This window comes from Nomascus leucogenys, chromosome 19, assembly GCF_006542625.1.
Source record: "Nomascus leucogenys isolate Asia chromosome 19, Asia_NLE_v1, whole genome shotgun sequence".
NCBI classification, from domain to species: Eukaryota; Metazoa; Chordata; class Mammalia; order Primates; family Hylobatidae; genus Nomascus; species Nomascus leucogenys.
The window spans coordinates 40,551,351-40,569,226 of record NC_044399.1 but is presented as its reverse complement, the minus strand read 5'-3'; the positions used below and the strand labels follow the sequence as shown (position 1 = coordinate 40,569,226).

At 48.0% G+C, this 17,876-nt stretch overlaps 1 protein-coding gene across 3 annotated transcripts in view; it reads left to right on the top strand.

Moving 5' to 3' along the window:
- PRKCE (protein kinase C epsilon) overlaps nucleotides 1-17,876 on the top strand; it is a 531,054-nt gene that overhangs the window by 488,306 nt on the left and 24,872 nt on the right. For all 3 annotated transcript variants that reach the window (XM_003262805.4, XM_030799764.1, XM_030799765.1), the window contains exons 12-14: nucleotides 1,339-1,477; nucleotides 7,200-7,388; nucleotides 14,916-15,062. In XM_003262805.4, the coding sequence (XP_003262853.1) occupies nucleotides 1,339-1,477; nucleotides 7,200-7,388; nucleotides 14,916-15,062 (475 nt within the window). The remainder of the gene's footprint in view (nucleotides 1-1,338; nucleotides 1,478-7,199; nucleotides 7,389-14,915; nucleotides 15,063-17,876) is intronic.

The following is a 17,876-nucleotide window of genomic DNA, read 5'->3' as shown; positions in this document are numbered from 1 at the left end:
TTCTTTCTGTAGTTCATGAGCATTTGCTTAGAGCAGCACATTTTATATGCTCTTTTTTCTCAAGAAGTCCCGGCTGTAAGCGGAAATGGGGTCATGGGTACAATGCAGGCAGGTCCTAAAGTGCTTCCTGCCCCACCTTTGCACTCAGGCCTGGATCCCTGGCGATGGCCGGAGTTCACATCTTGACGCCAGCAGACCCCTCCTGCTTTCTGTGTGCAGACGAATGGGCCTTCTTTGCAAGACCCTTCACCCTCCATCCTAGAGTGGCTGTTGGGGGGAGCCCAGGGTGGAGACCACCATCCAGTCTGGGTTCTTCTACCGGGTCAGGCCTGTGGGTTCCAGGCATGGTGGCAAGGAATTCTTACCCAGAACCCCAAAGTGTAAAACAGGCCCCAAGGGAGCTGCACTGTTTGAGACTGGCATGCCCCTATGGCTCTTGCTTGCTGCACAGAACCACGTGGGCTCTGTGGGTCCAGGTGATTATAAGCAATGTGCCTTCCTTCCTGCCTCCAGACCTTTTCCCCACCCAGCCTGCTTGCCCCTAGGAAAGTGATCTTATAAATGCATTGTGCTCATGCAGGCAGGATGCTTATTGCTGTTAGCATGCATTTCAAATTTTTTTTCCTAGCATTCCAGGCTCTTTGAGCAAAACATTCCTGTCTTGCTTCACCATTCACTGGGGCCCAATTCTCTGGCCTCCTCACTACCTTTTGCATCAGCTATATTGGCCTTCTCCTCTCTCCCATCTTCTCTCCTCACAGTGTATCAAACCCTTACCTTCTAGCCAAGTTTCTCTTGAGGGGCGCTGTTTCCTGGAAGCCCTCACTGCCTGCACTGGCTGTTTGTGGTCTCCCGCTCTGACACACAATAGCTCGCACGGTGCTCTATAAAGTAGCGCCTGGCTCTTAGGTGGTCTTATCTGTTTCGTTGATGTCCCTATGTGTCATGCTGGGACCCCCAGCTGATCCCCATGGTTAGTTCATGAGGGACAAGGGTAGATGCTTCTTTCTTTCACAGCAGGGTCCGATTAATATGAATTTGGGTGCATAGCAGGGCTTCCATATATACCTACTGACTTAGATCTATTAAACCACAGCAGTCTTGATATATTCCTGGGGTTACAGAAGTTCCTCCCTCTTGCTGAAGAAAGCGGAGGTGCCTTAGGGGCTGACTAACATGAGAGAGAGCCCCTGGACTGAGATGAGTTTCAAGAAACGCAAGCTTCTTTCAGGACTTTTTTTCTGGAGATTTCCCTAAGATAGGCACATACCTCCAACTCAAGAAGACTATGTTGGGGTGAGTGACGTATTGACAATATGGTCCTGGCCTATCTTGCAGGGATTTGAAACTGGACAACATCCTTCTGGATGCAGAAGGTCACTGCAAGCTGGCTGACTTCGGGATGTGCAAGGAAGGGATTCTGAATGGTGTGACGACCACCACGTTCTGTGGGACTCCTGACTACATAGCTCCCGAGGTAAGACCTGTGTGCAAAGGTTCACCTCCTCCTGGTGCCAGGACTGAGGCAGGGGTCCAAACCCATGCACTGGGGTCATCTAGTGGTGCTGGGGGAAGGCTCTGGAAAACCAGGATGGATTCTAGGAAGGAGGGAGAAAAGGAAAGGTAAAAAGTTTGCTGACTGATGTCTGTCAAAAAGTCCTAGTGTTGGGGAGATGATGAGTGAGATGAGAGTAACAGGCTATTTCCCAAACCCGGGCAAGTTCTCACTGAACATCTCTTTCCCATCCTAGTCCAGAACCACCAATAAATCTAGGACCAAGAGAAATGTGTTGACTTTTATTATTGTTTTCATGTCTTTAAAATCAGAACAGGGTAGGCACAGTGACTCACGTCTGTAATCTCAGCACTTTGGGAGGCCAAGGCAGGCAGATCTCTTGAGCCCAGGAGTTCAATACCAGCCTGGGCAATATGGTGAAACCCTGTCTATACAAAAAATACAAAAATTAGCCAGGCATAGTGGTGCAAACCTGTAGTCCCAGCTACTTGGGAAGCTGAGGTGAAAGGATCAATTGAGCCCAGAAGGTTGAGGCTATAGTGAGCCATAATTGCACCATTGCACTCCAGCCTGGGTGACAGAGCAAGACCCTGTCTCAATAAAAAAAAAAAGTAAAAAATAAAATCAGAATAAAGGAGCATCATTGATCATAGGAGCACTTCACTTCATCAGCTACAATTTGCTAACAGTAAAACCAGGAACTGTTTGCCATTTCCTGCATAGTGGCAGTTCTATGCTGTGGGTACACAGGATGGAGCAGGAAGAGGAGAGTGACTGTGCCTCATTATATACAGATATCAGAGATGTTCACTGTGAACCACTCCCATAGGTTGCCTTTCGTGAAAGTTGTTTGGGATGTTTTGCTCGGCATGAAGTGTTTTTTTGCCTTATTCCTGCCCAAACTGAGAGATACCTAGTGTGATATGATTCAGATTTAAGACATGGCCTGTCATAGACAATCAAAATGATCTTCATCGTTCTGAGACATGTAAGATAGGAAAGAAGTACCAATCCCCACTAAACATCACCCTAAAATGGCAGGGTAGGTATTAGCACATTCAGAGCTCATTTCTTTCAGTGGCCATTGTTTGAGCACCTGCTAGGCACAAAGCAATGTGGAGATAAAGAATTGACTGAGACACTTGTCCCTATTCTAAAGAAACTTTTGGTCTAAAGGGAGTGATAGATAAGTAAACAACTAATTAAGCAGAATAAATAGGCACATAAAACAAGATGGTATCCTCAGGGATCAGGAAAGGCTTCTTGGAGCACCTGGTGGATGAATTGAGTTGTAAAGAATGAGGATTTCCTTTGGCGGAAGGGGTGGGGAGGGTATTCCTGAAAACAACAGGATTGGAACGGGGGCAGGACAGGAAAGGAGGTTCAGTGTCCCTGGGCCCTAGATCCTTTGAGGGCAGGGTCTGTGTTTCTAATCTGGGTACTGCCACACAAATCAGGCACACAAATCAGAATCTTAGGAAGGTTTGTTAAAAAATGAGAACTTATGACATTCCAACATGAGCAAAGGCCAAGGGACAAAAACATCTTGGTCTTTTCCAGGACAGTTAAAAAGTATAGCTAGATCACAGGGCTTCCTGGTGCTCATGGGAATGAATGAGATTGGGATAAAGACCCAAGGAATGTGGCTTTGATCCTGTAGGATCTGTGGACCCACTCAGGGTTCCAGTGGAGGAGAGTCCTAGTCAAATCCATCCCAGGAAGAAGGCAGGCCACAGCCATGCAGATCAGAAGGCAGGGAGTGAGGGACTGATGGTCAGGAGGCTCCACAGACCACACAAGACAGGGGAGGCCTGAGGAACATCTCGAAGCGAAGGTGATGAGTGATAGGTAGTTTCCCTTTAGAACCTTTATCTTCTAAGAGATCTGAAGAGTAGGGATTTCAGTCTTTCTGTGAGTGTATTCCCTTAGCAAGAACACTAGGAATTCAACCTTCAAGGAGCAATAAATAAAAGCCAGAGCTTTCAACAGGGAACTGCTTTTCTCGTCTTCTTCATTCATTCTTCATTGTCAGAATACTCAGTTCCAGTTCCTCTGTAAGTCGATGCCATAGTCTAACAGTTGACAGCCCATGGTATAGTTAAGGACCCAACCCAAGACAGAACATTCACTTTATGATGAACAAAATAGCCACTCAGCTTTCATGAAAAGCAGTCCATTGGCGAGACTCACAATGAACAACTCTGATCTCTGTTCACAATGAAGCACAGACACTCTTCCTTCCTGCTCTGGCCTTTGTGCCCACCATGCAGAAACATCTCTGCGCTGGCAATGACAATCCCTGGTCTTGCTGTAGGCAAATTACAGCTGATAAAGATATTGCTGCCTTCATCGAGGACTACTGGGAAGATTAAATGAGATTATGCCTCTAAAGCATTAGCCCAGTGCCCAGCCCACAGGGAGCGCTGGCTAAATGGTGGCTTCATGGTTATCATCATTGTTGGGTTGTGTGATGAGATAGGAAACACAATCCTGAGAATTGAGTCTTGAGTCCAGACTTCACCACAAATGCACACATGTACATTTGATGACTTGATGAAGTCACAAAATGTTTTTGAGTCTCAGGTTTCTCATCTTTCAGATGGGAGCCATAACTCCTGCCCTACCTACCTCATCAAGCTGCTTTGAGAATCTAATGAGATTAGAGCATGGAAATGCTTGAGAAAGCAGAAGCCTCTATTCAAATGGGAGAGGTGATAAGGTGCTGAGCTAACCTCAAAACCAGAGACACCTTCGGAGGCATGAGGTCTGCCCCAAGGCTTATCTTCCTGCCACATGGTATGCCCCATGGCACCCCCTCTGCTTTCCCACTCCCAGCCCCTGCTTCCCAGGAAGTGACCACCAGCCTTTGGTAATAGCATCATCAGGGCCAATGCCTTCTCCCTTCTCCCGAGCTCTGACGCACTTGAGGGGTTGGCTGACTCACAAGGTGACTTCCCGTGGCATGGAAGCCTTGCCCTTCTGCCCAGATCCACTGCCGACAGTTAATTAGGAAGCAGATAATCAGAGTCAAGCCTAAAAGAAATCTTACAAAAGATGCCACCCAAAATGAGAAGGCTGTGGAAGGGGCCTGGAGCAGGGTGGCAGGGCAGCTCTGTGGTTTCCACAGCACCATCCAGTCTCAGCACACACAAGCCACCTTCTCCCCACCCCCTGAAGGCACAGAACCCAGCTGCCTCCTTCCGAGAAGCTGGAGGGCAGCCACTGTAGCACCCAGTGTCCCCTGAGGCCAGAAGAGAAGGGAGCATGCCCAGTAGATACACACAGTGGCCATGCATGCTAGCCAGTCACAAGATGTTGACTGTCTCCTGGATGATAGAACAGGCTGGCCACAGCAGTGGGCTAAGTAGCATGTTACAGTTCCTACCCTCTGGTACCTTGTAGTTGCACCGGGGAGACAGTTGGCCATGAAAAAATAACTAACGACGCAGTGGTATGTAGAAAGTGAGAAAGTGCCTGCAACTCGTAGGAACAGGCAGGGGTCTTAAGTTGGGCGATGTGTCTTTTGAGGTTGAGGGAGGAGTTGGCATTGGCTTTGGAGCATAGCAGAACCACTGGCTCCTCAAGACAGTGGAGCCCATAGCTCTGACCTTACAGCTCAAGGAACACTAACCACTGGGCTTAGACCAAAGGTATTAGCTAAACAGATTACCAGCCCCAAGTAATGTAGAGTTGGCTGCATTTTCTCAAATTCCTTTTCATTCCAAGTTCAGAAGATTCTAAACTGTGAGTGTTTTAACTGTTTCTAAATGCTTCTTCTATCCAAATCTTTCTAGTTCATCCTAAGCAATTTGTAACCTCTAGAAGGGTATTTTGAGTAGACCACAGAAAGTTCAGATACTTGAATTCAGCCTCCTCTTCCCTGACCACCATGAAATCTGAGAACTAAATTGGAGCCTTGTCCCCAGCCTGAGATGTTATCTGCCCAAGGTGTCCCATGGGCTGGAATGACTAGGCATGAACTTTGCCTTTTTTTTCAGGGTCCTCAAAGTGTTCCCCCTTTCAGGACATGCACTCCAACCTTGTTTCTCCTTCACTTTTTAAAATTCTTTATAGAATTATGGACCTGGATAGGTCATCTCATCCACCCTCCTGTTTCTGGGCAGAGCCATGCCTAATCTCACTCTAATAAGAAGAGAAAATAATTGTGGAATGGGAATGTCACCTCATGATCTCTTCTTTGTAGAGGGGATAGCTCAGCATTTATTTTTCCTCTGAGCCAAACACACCATTGACCTGCCACATATTTTATTTATATATGTTATATTTTAAAGGCATACTATAAAATACAAAGCTCTATACAGCTGAAAGGTGATATTAAATTCTAGTCTTTTCTATTGGATCTCATCTCCATATACATATATATATGAATATATATATATATATCATTGACTTGCTACATATTTATATGTGTGTGTATCATGTATTTATGACATATGTGTATGGAGAGCAGATCAAATAGAATAGCCAATCAGAAAATATCCTTTTTTTTTTTTGAGATAGGGTCTCGCTCTGTTACCCAGGTTGAAGTGCAGTAGCATGATTATGACTCACTACAGCCTCAACCTACTGGGCTCAAGTGATTTTTCCACCTCAGCCTTCTGAGAAGGTGAGACTACAGACATGTACCACCATGCCCGGCTAATTTTTTTAAGAGACAGGGTCTTACCATGTTGCCCAGGCCGGTCTTGAACTCCTGGACTCAAGTAATCCTCCCACCTCAGCCTCCCAAAGTGCTAGGATTACAGGTGTGAGCCACTGCGCCCAGCCAGAAAAGTTGTCTTGTATTCAGTAGCATCATGTCATACATGCATTTAATCTAAGTGAATTTGACTCTACACATTTGGCTAGAGGAAAAAGAGAGACAGCATAGATAAGACAAGTGACCATTGTCAAAGACAAAATGCACCAGACAATCAAGGAGATGGTTCGATTCTGGCTATTGTAATAGGGGATTCATTAGTGAAGGTGGCCCCAAAGGAAGGGGGCCTAGGGTTTCGTAGAGGCAGGCAAAGCAGGGGATTCCTCAGTGGATCTTATGGGAATCATGATGAACAATAGAGATGGGTTTTTTCTTAGAATATGCAAGAGTATAGTGGTCCTTTATAGGTAGACCATTGCAGGGTGGGGGAGACTTATTCATTGCGGTTTCCTCTCCAGGAGCACAGGGCTCAGGTAAATTGAGTGTTGCACCATTTAAAGAAGACCTCTGCTCAACTTTCCACTCAGGCAGTGAGCTGTGCCCTGGGCTGTGTGAGATGGGAGACCTGACCTCGCTGCACTCTGAGTCACTTACAGCTCGCTCGTTCTCTCAGTCTGCATCATGCTCCCCTGACCCTGATTTTAGTGTCAAAATATGCAGTGTTTTTAAACGTGGCCCTCATGCCAGTCAGGAACTTTATCTGGTGCTCAAAGAAATAGGAATTTGTTCCCACTGGAAGACAGACTGTCGATGTTGACTTTGGAAAGATGATAGCCGGCCCCCAGCATAGTGCCTCCAAACTCAACTGTCACTGAATTTGCTGATTTAGAACTTCTAGGACTAGGACTCAATTGTAGGGAGGAGTAAGTTGGAATTGAAATCCTTCCCACGGGCATTCATAGCACGGGTGTTACTGGGGTGGGAGCCTTTGATGGTGCCTGACATTGCCGGTTTCCTGAACAGATCCTGCAAGAGTTGGAGTACGGCCCCTCCGTGGACTGGTGGGCCCTGGGGGTGCTGATGTACGAGATGATGGCTGGACAGCCTCCCTTTGAGGCCGACAATGAGGACGACCTATTTGAGTCCATTCTCCATGACGACGTGCTGTACCCAGTCTGGCTCAGCAAGGAGGCTGTCAGCATCTTGAAAGCTGTGAGTCACTGCCCCTCACCCATGGCTGTGCTCTCCTGGGCTCCTCCCCCTACACACACACACACATACACACACACACACACACACACACACACACACACTCCCTTCCCCCTTTCTCTGTCCAGCTTTCTCCCTCCCACCTCTGCTCATCATCATGGAATGGGAAGGATTAAGGGCAGTTGTCACTGAGAGTTCAGGCACAGTGCAGAGGGCTGCTGCCAAGAGAATGGGGCCTGAGATGACTTACTCTTCTGGTGGGAAAACGAGCGCATGTCTGTGCTTCCTGAGATGAGGCACTGTGTACATCTGTGTCCTCCAATGTTTCAGAGGGAACAGAAGCAACTCAACTGTGCTGACAACACCTCTGCCACTTCCATACCTTCGTTACCTGTGGCATGTCTTCAACAGGGACCTGTGATGGAGAACAGAGAGGAGGGGAGGGAGGGTGGGCACTGCCCACCTGTGTCCATGACAGCATCGCTGTGGCTCAAGAGCCAATCAGAAAAGATCTGGTCCACTGGAAATTCATGCAGTCCTGCTGGATTTAGATACATAATACAGAGACTGGCCCTGCCCTAGGAATCATCCCTCACATGGGAAAACCCCTTGTGCTTTCTCAGCACAGCCATCTCTACAATGTAACAATGCTTGTACTGTGTCAAGCAAGTGATGTTACCTGTCCCCTTTTGAAATCTGTGAAAGCTGAGGTACAGGGAAGTTAACAAGCAGTCTTCCCAGGGTCACCCCTCTGAGCTAAGACAGGACAAGGGTGACAGACCAGGGACCAGGACTTCCAGACTTGGCTTCTTCCACCCATCCAAATGCCCCAAAATTCAGTCATTTGCACATCATAGTCACAAAATTTGCCATCTTCAACTGTCTTCTGCACTATTACTTGCTTTTCTTGTTCTTTTAATCAACTTCCAATATTTACCTGATTATATGTATTTTACAAAGAAATTTTTTTTTTTTTGAGACGGAGTCTCACTGTGATGGTCAGGCTGGAGTACAATGGTGCTATCTTGGCTCACTGCAACCTCCTTCTCCCGGGTTCAAGTGATTCTCCTGCCTCAGCCTCCTGAGTAGCTGGGATTACAGGCACCCACCACCATGCCCAGCTAATTTTTGTATTTTTAGTACAGATGGGGTTTCGCCATGTTGGCCAGGCTGGTTCCGAACTACTGACCTCATGATCCACCCACCTCAGCTTCCCAAAGTGCTGGGATTACAGGTGTGAGCCACCACGCCCTGCCTAATGTAAATTATTGTATACAAATTTTTGAAAGATCTAAAACCATTTTGTAGGTATCTGAGAGTGCATGTACCATGTTTTAGAAAATTCCACATCAGAACATGTTACCCTTTTCTGTAGTTTTTTTTTTCCTCATTCCTATCCTCTTTCCCTCACCTCATTCCTTCTCTCCCCTCTGCCCTTACTCTCCTCCCTCTCTCTTTCATTCATTCATTCAATTAACTACTATCTATTGAACACTTCCAACATGCCAGGCATGGTGCTAGATGCTGAATAAGTATTGGTGAGCCCTGGTCTCTGCCTTGTGAGGTTTCCAATCCTGTGGGATCATTTATTATTTTTAATAAATTAAAAATATATCAATAGGTAGCCACAATTGGGATAAGAGAAGTGAAGGAGGCAAATAGAGTCTGTTCATTCATGCATTTATTTATTAAATATTTATTGAGCATCTAGTAATGACTATTTATTCATTTATTCCATAAATATTTATTGGCAGGCACTATGCCAGGCGCTGGTGATACAAAGAACACAGTCCCTGCTTACAGACTAGTGAATAAATGAACAGACAAATGACTGTATATTGTACTAAATGGTAACAAGTGCAAAAAGACACATGCAGAGGCTCAGGAAATGAGGAGTAACGGGCTTCATGGGGTGCTCTTGAGTCTGGAAATGCCTGTCCCATGAGGGGACACTAAGGCGAGGTTTCAGTCAGGTGGCTACTGGGGGAAAGGGTGTCTGTTCAGAAGGAACAGCAAGTGCACAGGCCTTGGACTAGAAAACATCTGCCAGGGTGGACAGCCCAAAAGGAGCTCAGGGAGAGTGGGCTCGAGGAGGGTGACGGGATGGCGGTGGCTGAGTATGCAGGGCTTCTTCTTCTCCTCCTCCTCCTCCTCCTCCTCCTCCTCCTCCTCCTCCCCTTCCCTTCCTCCTTCCTCCTTCCCCTTCCTCCTCCTTCCTCCTTCCTCCTCCTTCCTCCTTCCTCCTCCTCCTTCCTCCGACCTGGCTGGTACACCTAGAAGGTAGCTCTGGCTGCTGGGGAGAACCTGGTTTGGAGGGTGCCTCTCCTGCCAGCCTCCAAAGTCCTCCGCCCTTGCCCCAAGCCAGTGAGGAGGCCTCGGGGGTACTAGTCTTGTTTAGGGGGACTAGTTTATCCAACTTTCCAAATTCAATGTGTGTTCTGCGCTGGGCCTCTCACTCCAAGCGTGGTTCTTGCTACTCGTGGAAATGACTTCTGTTGCCCTTCTCTGCCTTGATGTCCTCACCACCCCCCCATTTCTCCTTGGCCCCCTGTGGCTCTTTGAAGCTTTCAGGACCCCTGCCTTGGAGCCTTCCAGCCACATTCAATGGCTCAGCCAAGCCCCTCCGTGTTAAAGTCCTCCTTGTCCTTGCCCTCTGGGACTGGGTCTCCTCTGGCATTGGGCGGCTGTTTCTCCATCTCCTTTGCTACCCCTTTCTCCTGCTGCCCTCTGAGTGCCAATGTTTTCATAGGTTGACTCAGTAGCATTTTCTCAGTGAGGCTTTTTTTTTTTTTTTACAAAAAACTAAACCTTGTCCCCTTCCCTATCCACCTTTATCCTGCTCAGTTGATCCCTGATAGCAGTTTCCACTTTCTAACCCACTGTATATATTATGTATTATGTTTATTGTCTATTTCTTTCTACAAGACTGAGCTTCGTGAGGGCAGGAACATTTTCCAGCTTATTTCTCAGACGCATCCCAAGGGCTGAGAACAGTGCCAAGCACATTGTAGGAGCTACGTAACTGTTTGGTGAAAAACAGAAACAGCTCTTAGCTCTCTGTTCTTTCCATTTTATCACATATTGCAAAGTTAAATGCCTGCAAGAGCCCAGCAGGAGCCATGGAAGGTGAACAGGACTGGGTGGGGCAGGGTAAATGGAGACCCCTCATGATCCCCCAGCAGCAACGACGACTTCACCTCACCAGATCTGGCTTTCCAAGAGAAGCACGAAATCCAGATTTTTATGTAAAATCTCGAAGCATTAAATGATTATAACTAGTGCGATTAAATGATTATAACTAGTTCAACTGAGAGCCAAGGAAGACTTTGACCTGGGTGCCTCTTGGGTGAGTCTTTGATGGACCCCTTCAAGGAGCTCTTCTCAGCTCCTTGCTGGTATCACTGGCCGGCCCCTGTTCCGCTCCTTCATGAATGGCTTCTGATCACCGCCTCTCTTGTTCCTCAGGCCTGGGCCCCGGATCCTCTGGGTCCCCTGCACAGCACTCTCCCACTTCCCACCCTGCACTCAGGAAGGGGTATACCCAGCCAGACCCATCTTCCAGCCTCCAGGACTGTGTTTCCAGTTCCCTACTCACTTTCTTCCCTCAGCTGGCCAGGGGTCCTTCACATTCAGTATACTCCCAAACAGCCCTGGATGGTCCTCCTCAAATCTGCTCACTCTCAAATTCCTTGGCTCAGTAAATGGCACCCTGTCTTCCTTTCTAAACAGACCAGAAATGGGGTGCAATCTCTCTCTCCCCATCACAGCTAGTCATCAAGTCCATTCCCCCTGCTAACCTTTTCCATTTGAGTTACCTTTCTCCATCCTCCTCCCCACTACCCCCATTGGAGCCACCACCGCCTCTCCCTTGGTGAACTGCAGGACCTCCTAATGGGCGGCCCCTCTTGCCTCCTTCTCATCTGTGTACGTCCATCAGCGTGATCTCTTAAGAACGCAAATCTAGCCATTTCATGCCTCATCCCCTACTTAAAACTCATCACATTGTGATTAGATAAAGACCTTTATCTTCCACATAGCCTCCAGGGTCCTGCATCAGGCCCCGCCTCCCCCTCAGCCGTTCCCCGTCATCTGCTGGGCTCTGGCCGTATTAGACTACGTCCAGGGCCTGTAGAAGGCACGTGTCTTTAGTCTTCCTTCTCCCTGACCACTCTCCCCTGTGCCCTTTTTGCCTAGGTACATTCCTCCTTCAGGTCTCAGCCTAGGTGTTGCTTCTCGGGGAATGCTTTGCCAAGTTCCTTGCCCATCACACTGTCAGAGCCTGCTGTGCTTCTCTCGGGGAGTTCATCACAGTCTCAGCTAAGTGATTCTCTGGCAATTACGTGTTTCTTCTTAGCCTCCTTTACTCTCCTACATGCCCCATGAGGGCAGGGACCATGTCTCATCACTCACCACAGCACTTGGTACAGAATGGAGACTCATGTGTGTGCAAAGGAAGGAGAGAAGGGATTTTCATCGATGAGCACAGGGCACCTGCTGGGCCAGGCATTCAGCGAGACTCTCAGTATCCAAAAATGGCTCCCAGCCTCTTCCATTCTGACTTTCCTACAGGAAAGCACTTTAGGAAGGGCATGTCACCCAGTGGGAAGGAGCCTTGCTTAGGGGGACTTGATTGTCCAACTTTTCAAATTCTGTTTTGTTCAGTTTATATATTTAGGCCTTAAATATTTCATTATTGGCTTGCTTGTTTAATCACATGCTATTTTTTTAAAAAACACAAAGCATAAAATAGGATACAGTGAAAGGTCTCTGTCTCATCCTTGCTTCCATCTGCCCACTTCCCACACACTCTCTACTTATGTTTTGAGGATTTTATATATCCTTCTGGAATTTCTTTAGGTATATACAAGCAAACACAAATATAACTTCTGATTTCTTTTTCTGTGTTATACAATGGTAGGCATGCTGTACACATATCTCGTTTTCCTGTCAATGGTGTATCTTGCTTTTTCCACTCAATGAGATCTTGCAACAGGCATGTCTTCACTGCTTCCGCTTCTACTTACACTTTGGAGCTGCAACTCTGAATCACTGCAGAGGACTCTCTTGGGTAATTAACTTGGGGTGGACATGGGAGCTTTTGCCTCCTGATTCCCGGAGCCCCATCTCTTCCCAAGTCAGCTGAGTAACTAAAGGAAAACCTCAGCTGCACCCGAGGCCACCAGAACACCATGCCCAGCAGAGCTGGCCACCATCCCAGGCCCCAGCACCAGCCCATCACACCTCCCTGTGAGTCCCCTGCCAGCATACTAGCTGAGCCGTTTTATTTTGGAGGCCTTAGAGCAGTGGCCTTTAACTAGAGGCAATTTTGTCCTGTTCCCTTAGACATTCAGTAATGTCTGGAGATATTTTTGGTGCTGCTGGCATGTAGTAGGTAGAGGCCATGGAGGCTGCTAAACTGCCTGCAATGCACAGGACAGCCCCCCCGCCACCCACCCTGCAAAGAAGTATCCAGTCAAAAATGTTAATAGCATGAAGGCTGAGAAACCTTGACCTACAGAGATCCAGAAGTTAGAAGTCGTGCCTAACCGGTTAACCAGTTCGTGAGGGTGAGACATTCATGAGAAGAGCATCTTCCCACTGAGAAGAGCCTCTGGCTCAGGGGCAGCTTCCTAAGATGCCCAAACCTCTATGTTTATCCCTGACCCTGATACTTCCCCTCCCAGAAAAGGGAGGATGGGAGGAGCTGAGGAAGTGAGGAGTCTAGTACACCCTTGGCCTCGAAACACTTCATTTCCTCACACTGTCACTTGACTGCAGGGCCAGACCAGGATTTCCATGACTCTAGCCACTGAGCTGCGTCTCCGAGGGCTACTGCCTATGTGAAGGTGATGCAGAACTTTAGAGAAGGCCATTTGTATCATAGAAGTATGCAGTGCACAACCTGTGCAACAGTATGTGGCTGTGCCACAGTCTCCCTCCCTCAGCACTATGCCCTGAGGCCCAGCCTTTAGCCCCTCACTTCATCATCACAATTTACTGAGTGTACAATGGGAACCAGGCACTGGGCCAGGTTTGGGGCAGATAAGACAGATTCCTAAATCATAGAGCTCACCAAGGGGAGGAGATGTTTTGACAAATTATAATTTAAATAAACCAGAAGCATGGGATCTAAGGTATCAACAGAGGAGGGAATCTGGGGAGTCTTCACAGAGGAGGTAGCATTTTGAGTAGTTCCTAGAGGAGGCCTAGAGACTGGAGAAGGACATTCAACCAGAGGGAAGAAAGAATGCAAAAGGACAGCAAGGTAGACAGGGTTCAGGCTGAGGAGCTCCTGGGTGCCAAACTAAGGAGTATGGACTTCATGGTGGGGGCCATCCAAGGTGTTAAAGTGGGGGTCACCTTGCTGACTTGTAGATGAGAAAGATGAGGCGCACTGGTACCATTCCTGACTCACACCTACTCTCCACCCCTTTCACTCTTTATCTGGGGCTGTCCCCTCCAGTCGCATTGAACTCGAGGCCAGGTGCTTTGGTTCCAAGGGCATCAGGCAAGAAATAGTTAGAGGCTCTCTCCCTTGCTGATGAAGCCTGAGATTCTACCAAAGATGTATTCCTTTGGATTATAGTTTATTCTCTCAAGTTCCTCTGTTTAGATAGATATTCAGCCTTCACACTATGAAATGTGACATTTTGTCTCTAACACACATACACATACAACACATATATGCCGTTATTTCAGGTAGCTATCAGAAATATTTCCACCTACTGGCACTTTTTTCCCCAAGGTTTTATTGGTATACGTGTGCTCAATTAATGTTTACCCTCAGGACTGACTCATTTAATAGGAATAACAAGTTCACCTGGGTGTGTAGGGATCACCAGACACCACCCAGAAAATATAAAACACATCAATGTGATTTTCACCTACAAGCATTGAAAAGGAATAAGCGTTTCTTTTTCTTGTTTTGTATCTTTTGACCTTCATGGGCATTTTGTGTCAAGATTGCAAATTCAAACATAGAAACAGTGGAGAGGGGCTGGGTCCAGGAATAGGAAAGGAGCAGGAGAGGGTATTAATACATTTGATCATTTACCTGGTCCTTATTCCTTATCTCAGAAAGGACTGTTGACCTCTCCGTGTAAATGAGTGTATCAGACCTCAGTCTCCCTGATGAGAAGACCTGAGAATCTGAAGGGGATCAGAGAGTCAGTAAGAGCCAGAGTTCATAATCCCAGCTTGGTCCCTTGCTAGCTGGGTGACTTTGGACAAATTAGCTGACCTCTGTGTGCTTCTAGTGCCTCGTTTATAATATAGAGACAATGATAGTACCTCGTAGGGCATTAGGATGAAACGAGTTGACATATGTACTATGTCTAGAACGTGACTGGGACATAGTCAATTCTATAGAAGAGTTAAAGAAAACCCAACAGATGTGGCCCTTGAAAGTGCAAAGAACAGACTTGGGAGGCGATGCTGAAAATGCTGCCTTGGCTGACCTCCATCTGTCCCTCACAGCCTGTGCTGGCCAGGCCTTTGTCACTAATTCCGACTCTGTCCTCATCCCTGCAGTTCATGACGAAGAATCCCCACAAGCGCCTGGGCTGTGTGGCATCGCAGAACGGTGAGGACGCCATCAAGCAGCACCCATTCTTCAAAGAGATTGACTGGGTGCTCCTGGAGCAGAAGAAGATCAAGCCACCCTTCAAACCACGCATTGTAAGTTGGTCCCCGTGCATGTTCAGCACACTGGGTCGGGCCCAGGTACTTGCGGGGCAGGCTGCGTGCACCCAGGAAGTGGTCAGGGGACGCATATTACAGCAAAAACGACAAAGACCAGAGGTGGCTGAGGCTCTCCTTAAGACAGTGTCTTTAGGCCCCCAGGTGTTTACTGTTGAAAATATGTAACCTACTACAGCAGCACCCAAGATGACGATTTACAGGCCACAGAACACCTTTTGTCTTAATAGAGATTCAATGTGTTTATTTTGATTGAAAATGACAAATGATGCTAGTTTTCCATGTATGGTAGAGACATAAAGTTTCTTTATGAAGAACTGGGTTTGTTTTCTAAATGGGTCAGTTTAAAGGAAAATATTAACTAAATAATAGCCGTGGTCATTCCATGGAACTAGCACAGAGCATGAAGCTGGAATTCACTGACTGGTAGCGGGAAGGATGGTCCTGGGGGGAGCTTCTGGGAGGCCCACGGCATAAAAGCGCATTTCTGTGAGATACCCTCTCCCTTCTCTGCCGCACTTTCCCTTCCTCCTTCCAGATTCTCAGGCCTGCTGTGATGCCGGTTGGAGGGGGCATGTAACACAGGGCAGTTGAAGCTCAGAGCTTTCAATCTGGGCTTGACTCACAGAATAAAGACCATGTCCTGGCAGTGGCCTTCTGCTGGAATGGGGCGAGGGTCATGTTGCAGTCCTTAAAGTTACAGTGTGTGTATCTTAATTCTGTTGTGTTGTAGCCCATTGAAGCAATCAGTCATTCAGACTGAAAATTGAGGTAGCCGGCTGGCAGGCTTGCTGGAGGTGAAGGGGGTGTGCAATGTAAGAGTTTATTAGGCAGGAGCCCCAGTGCTGTGGGGCTGTGGAACTGGGGTCCCAGGCAGGGAAGACTTGCCATCAGGCAGTCAGCCCTCAGTCACCCAGCATACTGTCAGATGAGCCCCCGCTCCCCTTCTCCAAGTGCAGAAAAGACCTTCCTGTGCCTTGTGAACCATCAGAGAGGAATTCCATTCTATTCAAGGAGATTTTCTGGGGAGCCGTTATTGACAATGTTGTGATTCTTAGAAATCTTCCACGGTGGGAGTGGGAGTGGGGGTGGGGGATAGTGTCAGTGGACGGGTGTGGTCCAGGTCTCAGCCAGACTCGAGCACGTGGGGTTGAATATCCCTGGATGCTTGGTCCCGTCACCACTGCTCATTTGCTTCCTCCTTTGGTTTTCATGTTTTCACTGGATAGCACAAGCTTGGGACAGCCCAGATTTAGGTTCACCTTCTTTCTTTGTAAATATCACTTCCTCTTCAGCCCATCTCCACCACAGCTCCAGGCCCACCATTCCAAGCCAGGAGGGCTTAGAGTCTAAGATCCCTGGGCCAACTGTCCCCTGCTGCCACAGGGCTCCCTGCACATGCCAACCTGCCCGATTGCTGGGGGCTGAGGGCCTCTGCAAGTCACCTTTAAGGACAGGATTAACTGTGCCCCTGGCAAAATAGGGGAAGTAGGACCCAGAGGCCTAAAAAAGGAGGAGGAGAAACTAAAGGCTCAGATGGTAGGGTGAATTTTAACTTCTATTTAATCTAAGTTAATCAACCCAAAGAAAAATGAGAAGTAGTGCTAAGTGAAGAATCCAGGCCCAACTAACAGAAACACAGGATGAGACTGAAGCTGAGGGGTTATCAGTGCAGGGCCACAAGATGACTTAAACTTGAGTCTCCAGGTCTCAGCAAAACCACATGAAACCAGGCTTACAGAGCACCAGGCCCCTGCTGTACCGGCAGAGATGGAGGAACATCCCCTTCCTGCTTGGGGAAGAGTGGGGAGGACCAGTGAAGCCCCAGGGGGAGCCGTCAGCAAGGGGTGTGAGAAGAGAGAGGGTCTGGGGTGTGGCAGAGGAAGCCAGGGGGTTTTTGTTGAGAGGCCACGGGGTGGGAAGGAAGTAGGGAAGAACCTTAATCATAAAAGGCACAAAGGAAGTTTTAGAGTGTGGATTCATGAAGAATCATCTCTCCCTGAGGTATAGTAGATTCCAGAACACTGCCAAAGCCCTTCCCGTCACAGGAATTCCTCACTGGGGCTCCCAACTTTTAGTTTGAGACTTTAGCCAATGAAAGTGCAGGCCTTCTGAGAGGCATCCCTCTTTGAGCAGCACATGGCAGGAAGGGTATAAAGAACAGGAGTGAGGTGAACAGGTATGGGTCTGAGGGATGGGGAAAAACCTAGACAGAGAGGAGAGAGGAAGAGAGGGAAGGACAAACCAGGAGGGAGGCAGGCACATGACTTACTCCACTAACACGCAGGCGTTGCCTTGCCTCAGAAAGGCAGGGAGCCCCTTAAAGCTCTCCCTGGCCAGAAGTGAAGGTGCTCCTGTGGTCAGGGGTATGAGGGGGACTGGGAGCCAGCAGGAGGAACTATATCCCTGGGTCAGGGGTCAGGCAGGAGTCCACCTCTGACTGGATGTCTAGAGTACAAGGGACCTGTGCTTTCCGTCCTTGGGCCTCTTGAGAGCTCCCCCCTTGGGACTAAAGAGCCAGAAAGATCCTGTTTGCTTTCTTTTGCCTGGAGGGTCAAGGAAGCTTTCAGGGTCCTTATCACCCCCTGAGAGGATGGCAAAGAGAAAGGATGGGGCTGTCCAGGAGCTCCCACTAATTTCAAAACTGCCTCGGTCAGACTTCCTAAAGACTGACTTCTTCATTGCCTTGAAATGATCTCCTGCGCATGTTCCCACTCTCCCTGCCTCCCCAAACCTTCAGAGTTAACCTCAACGCTCAATGCTGTGGAGGGGGGCGGGGTCAGAGGAGAGGGT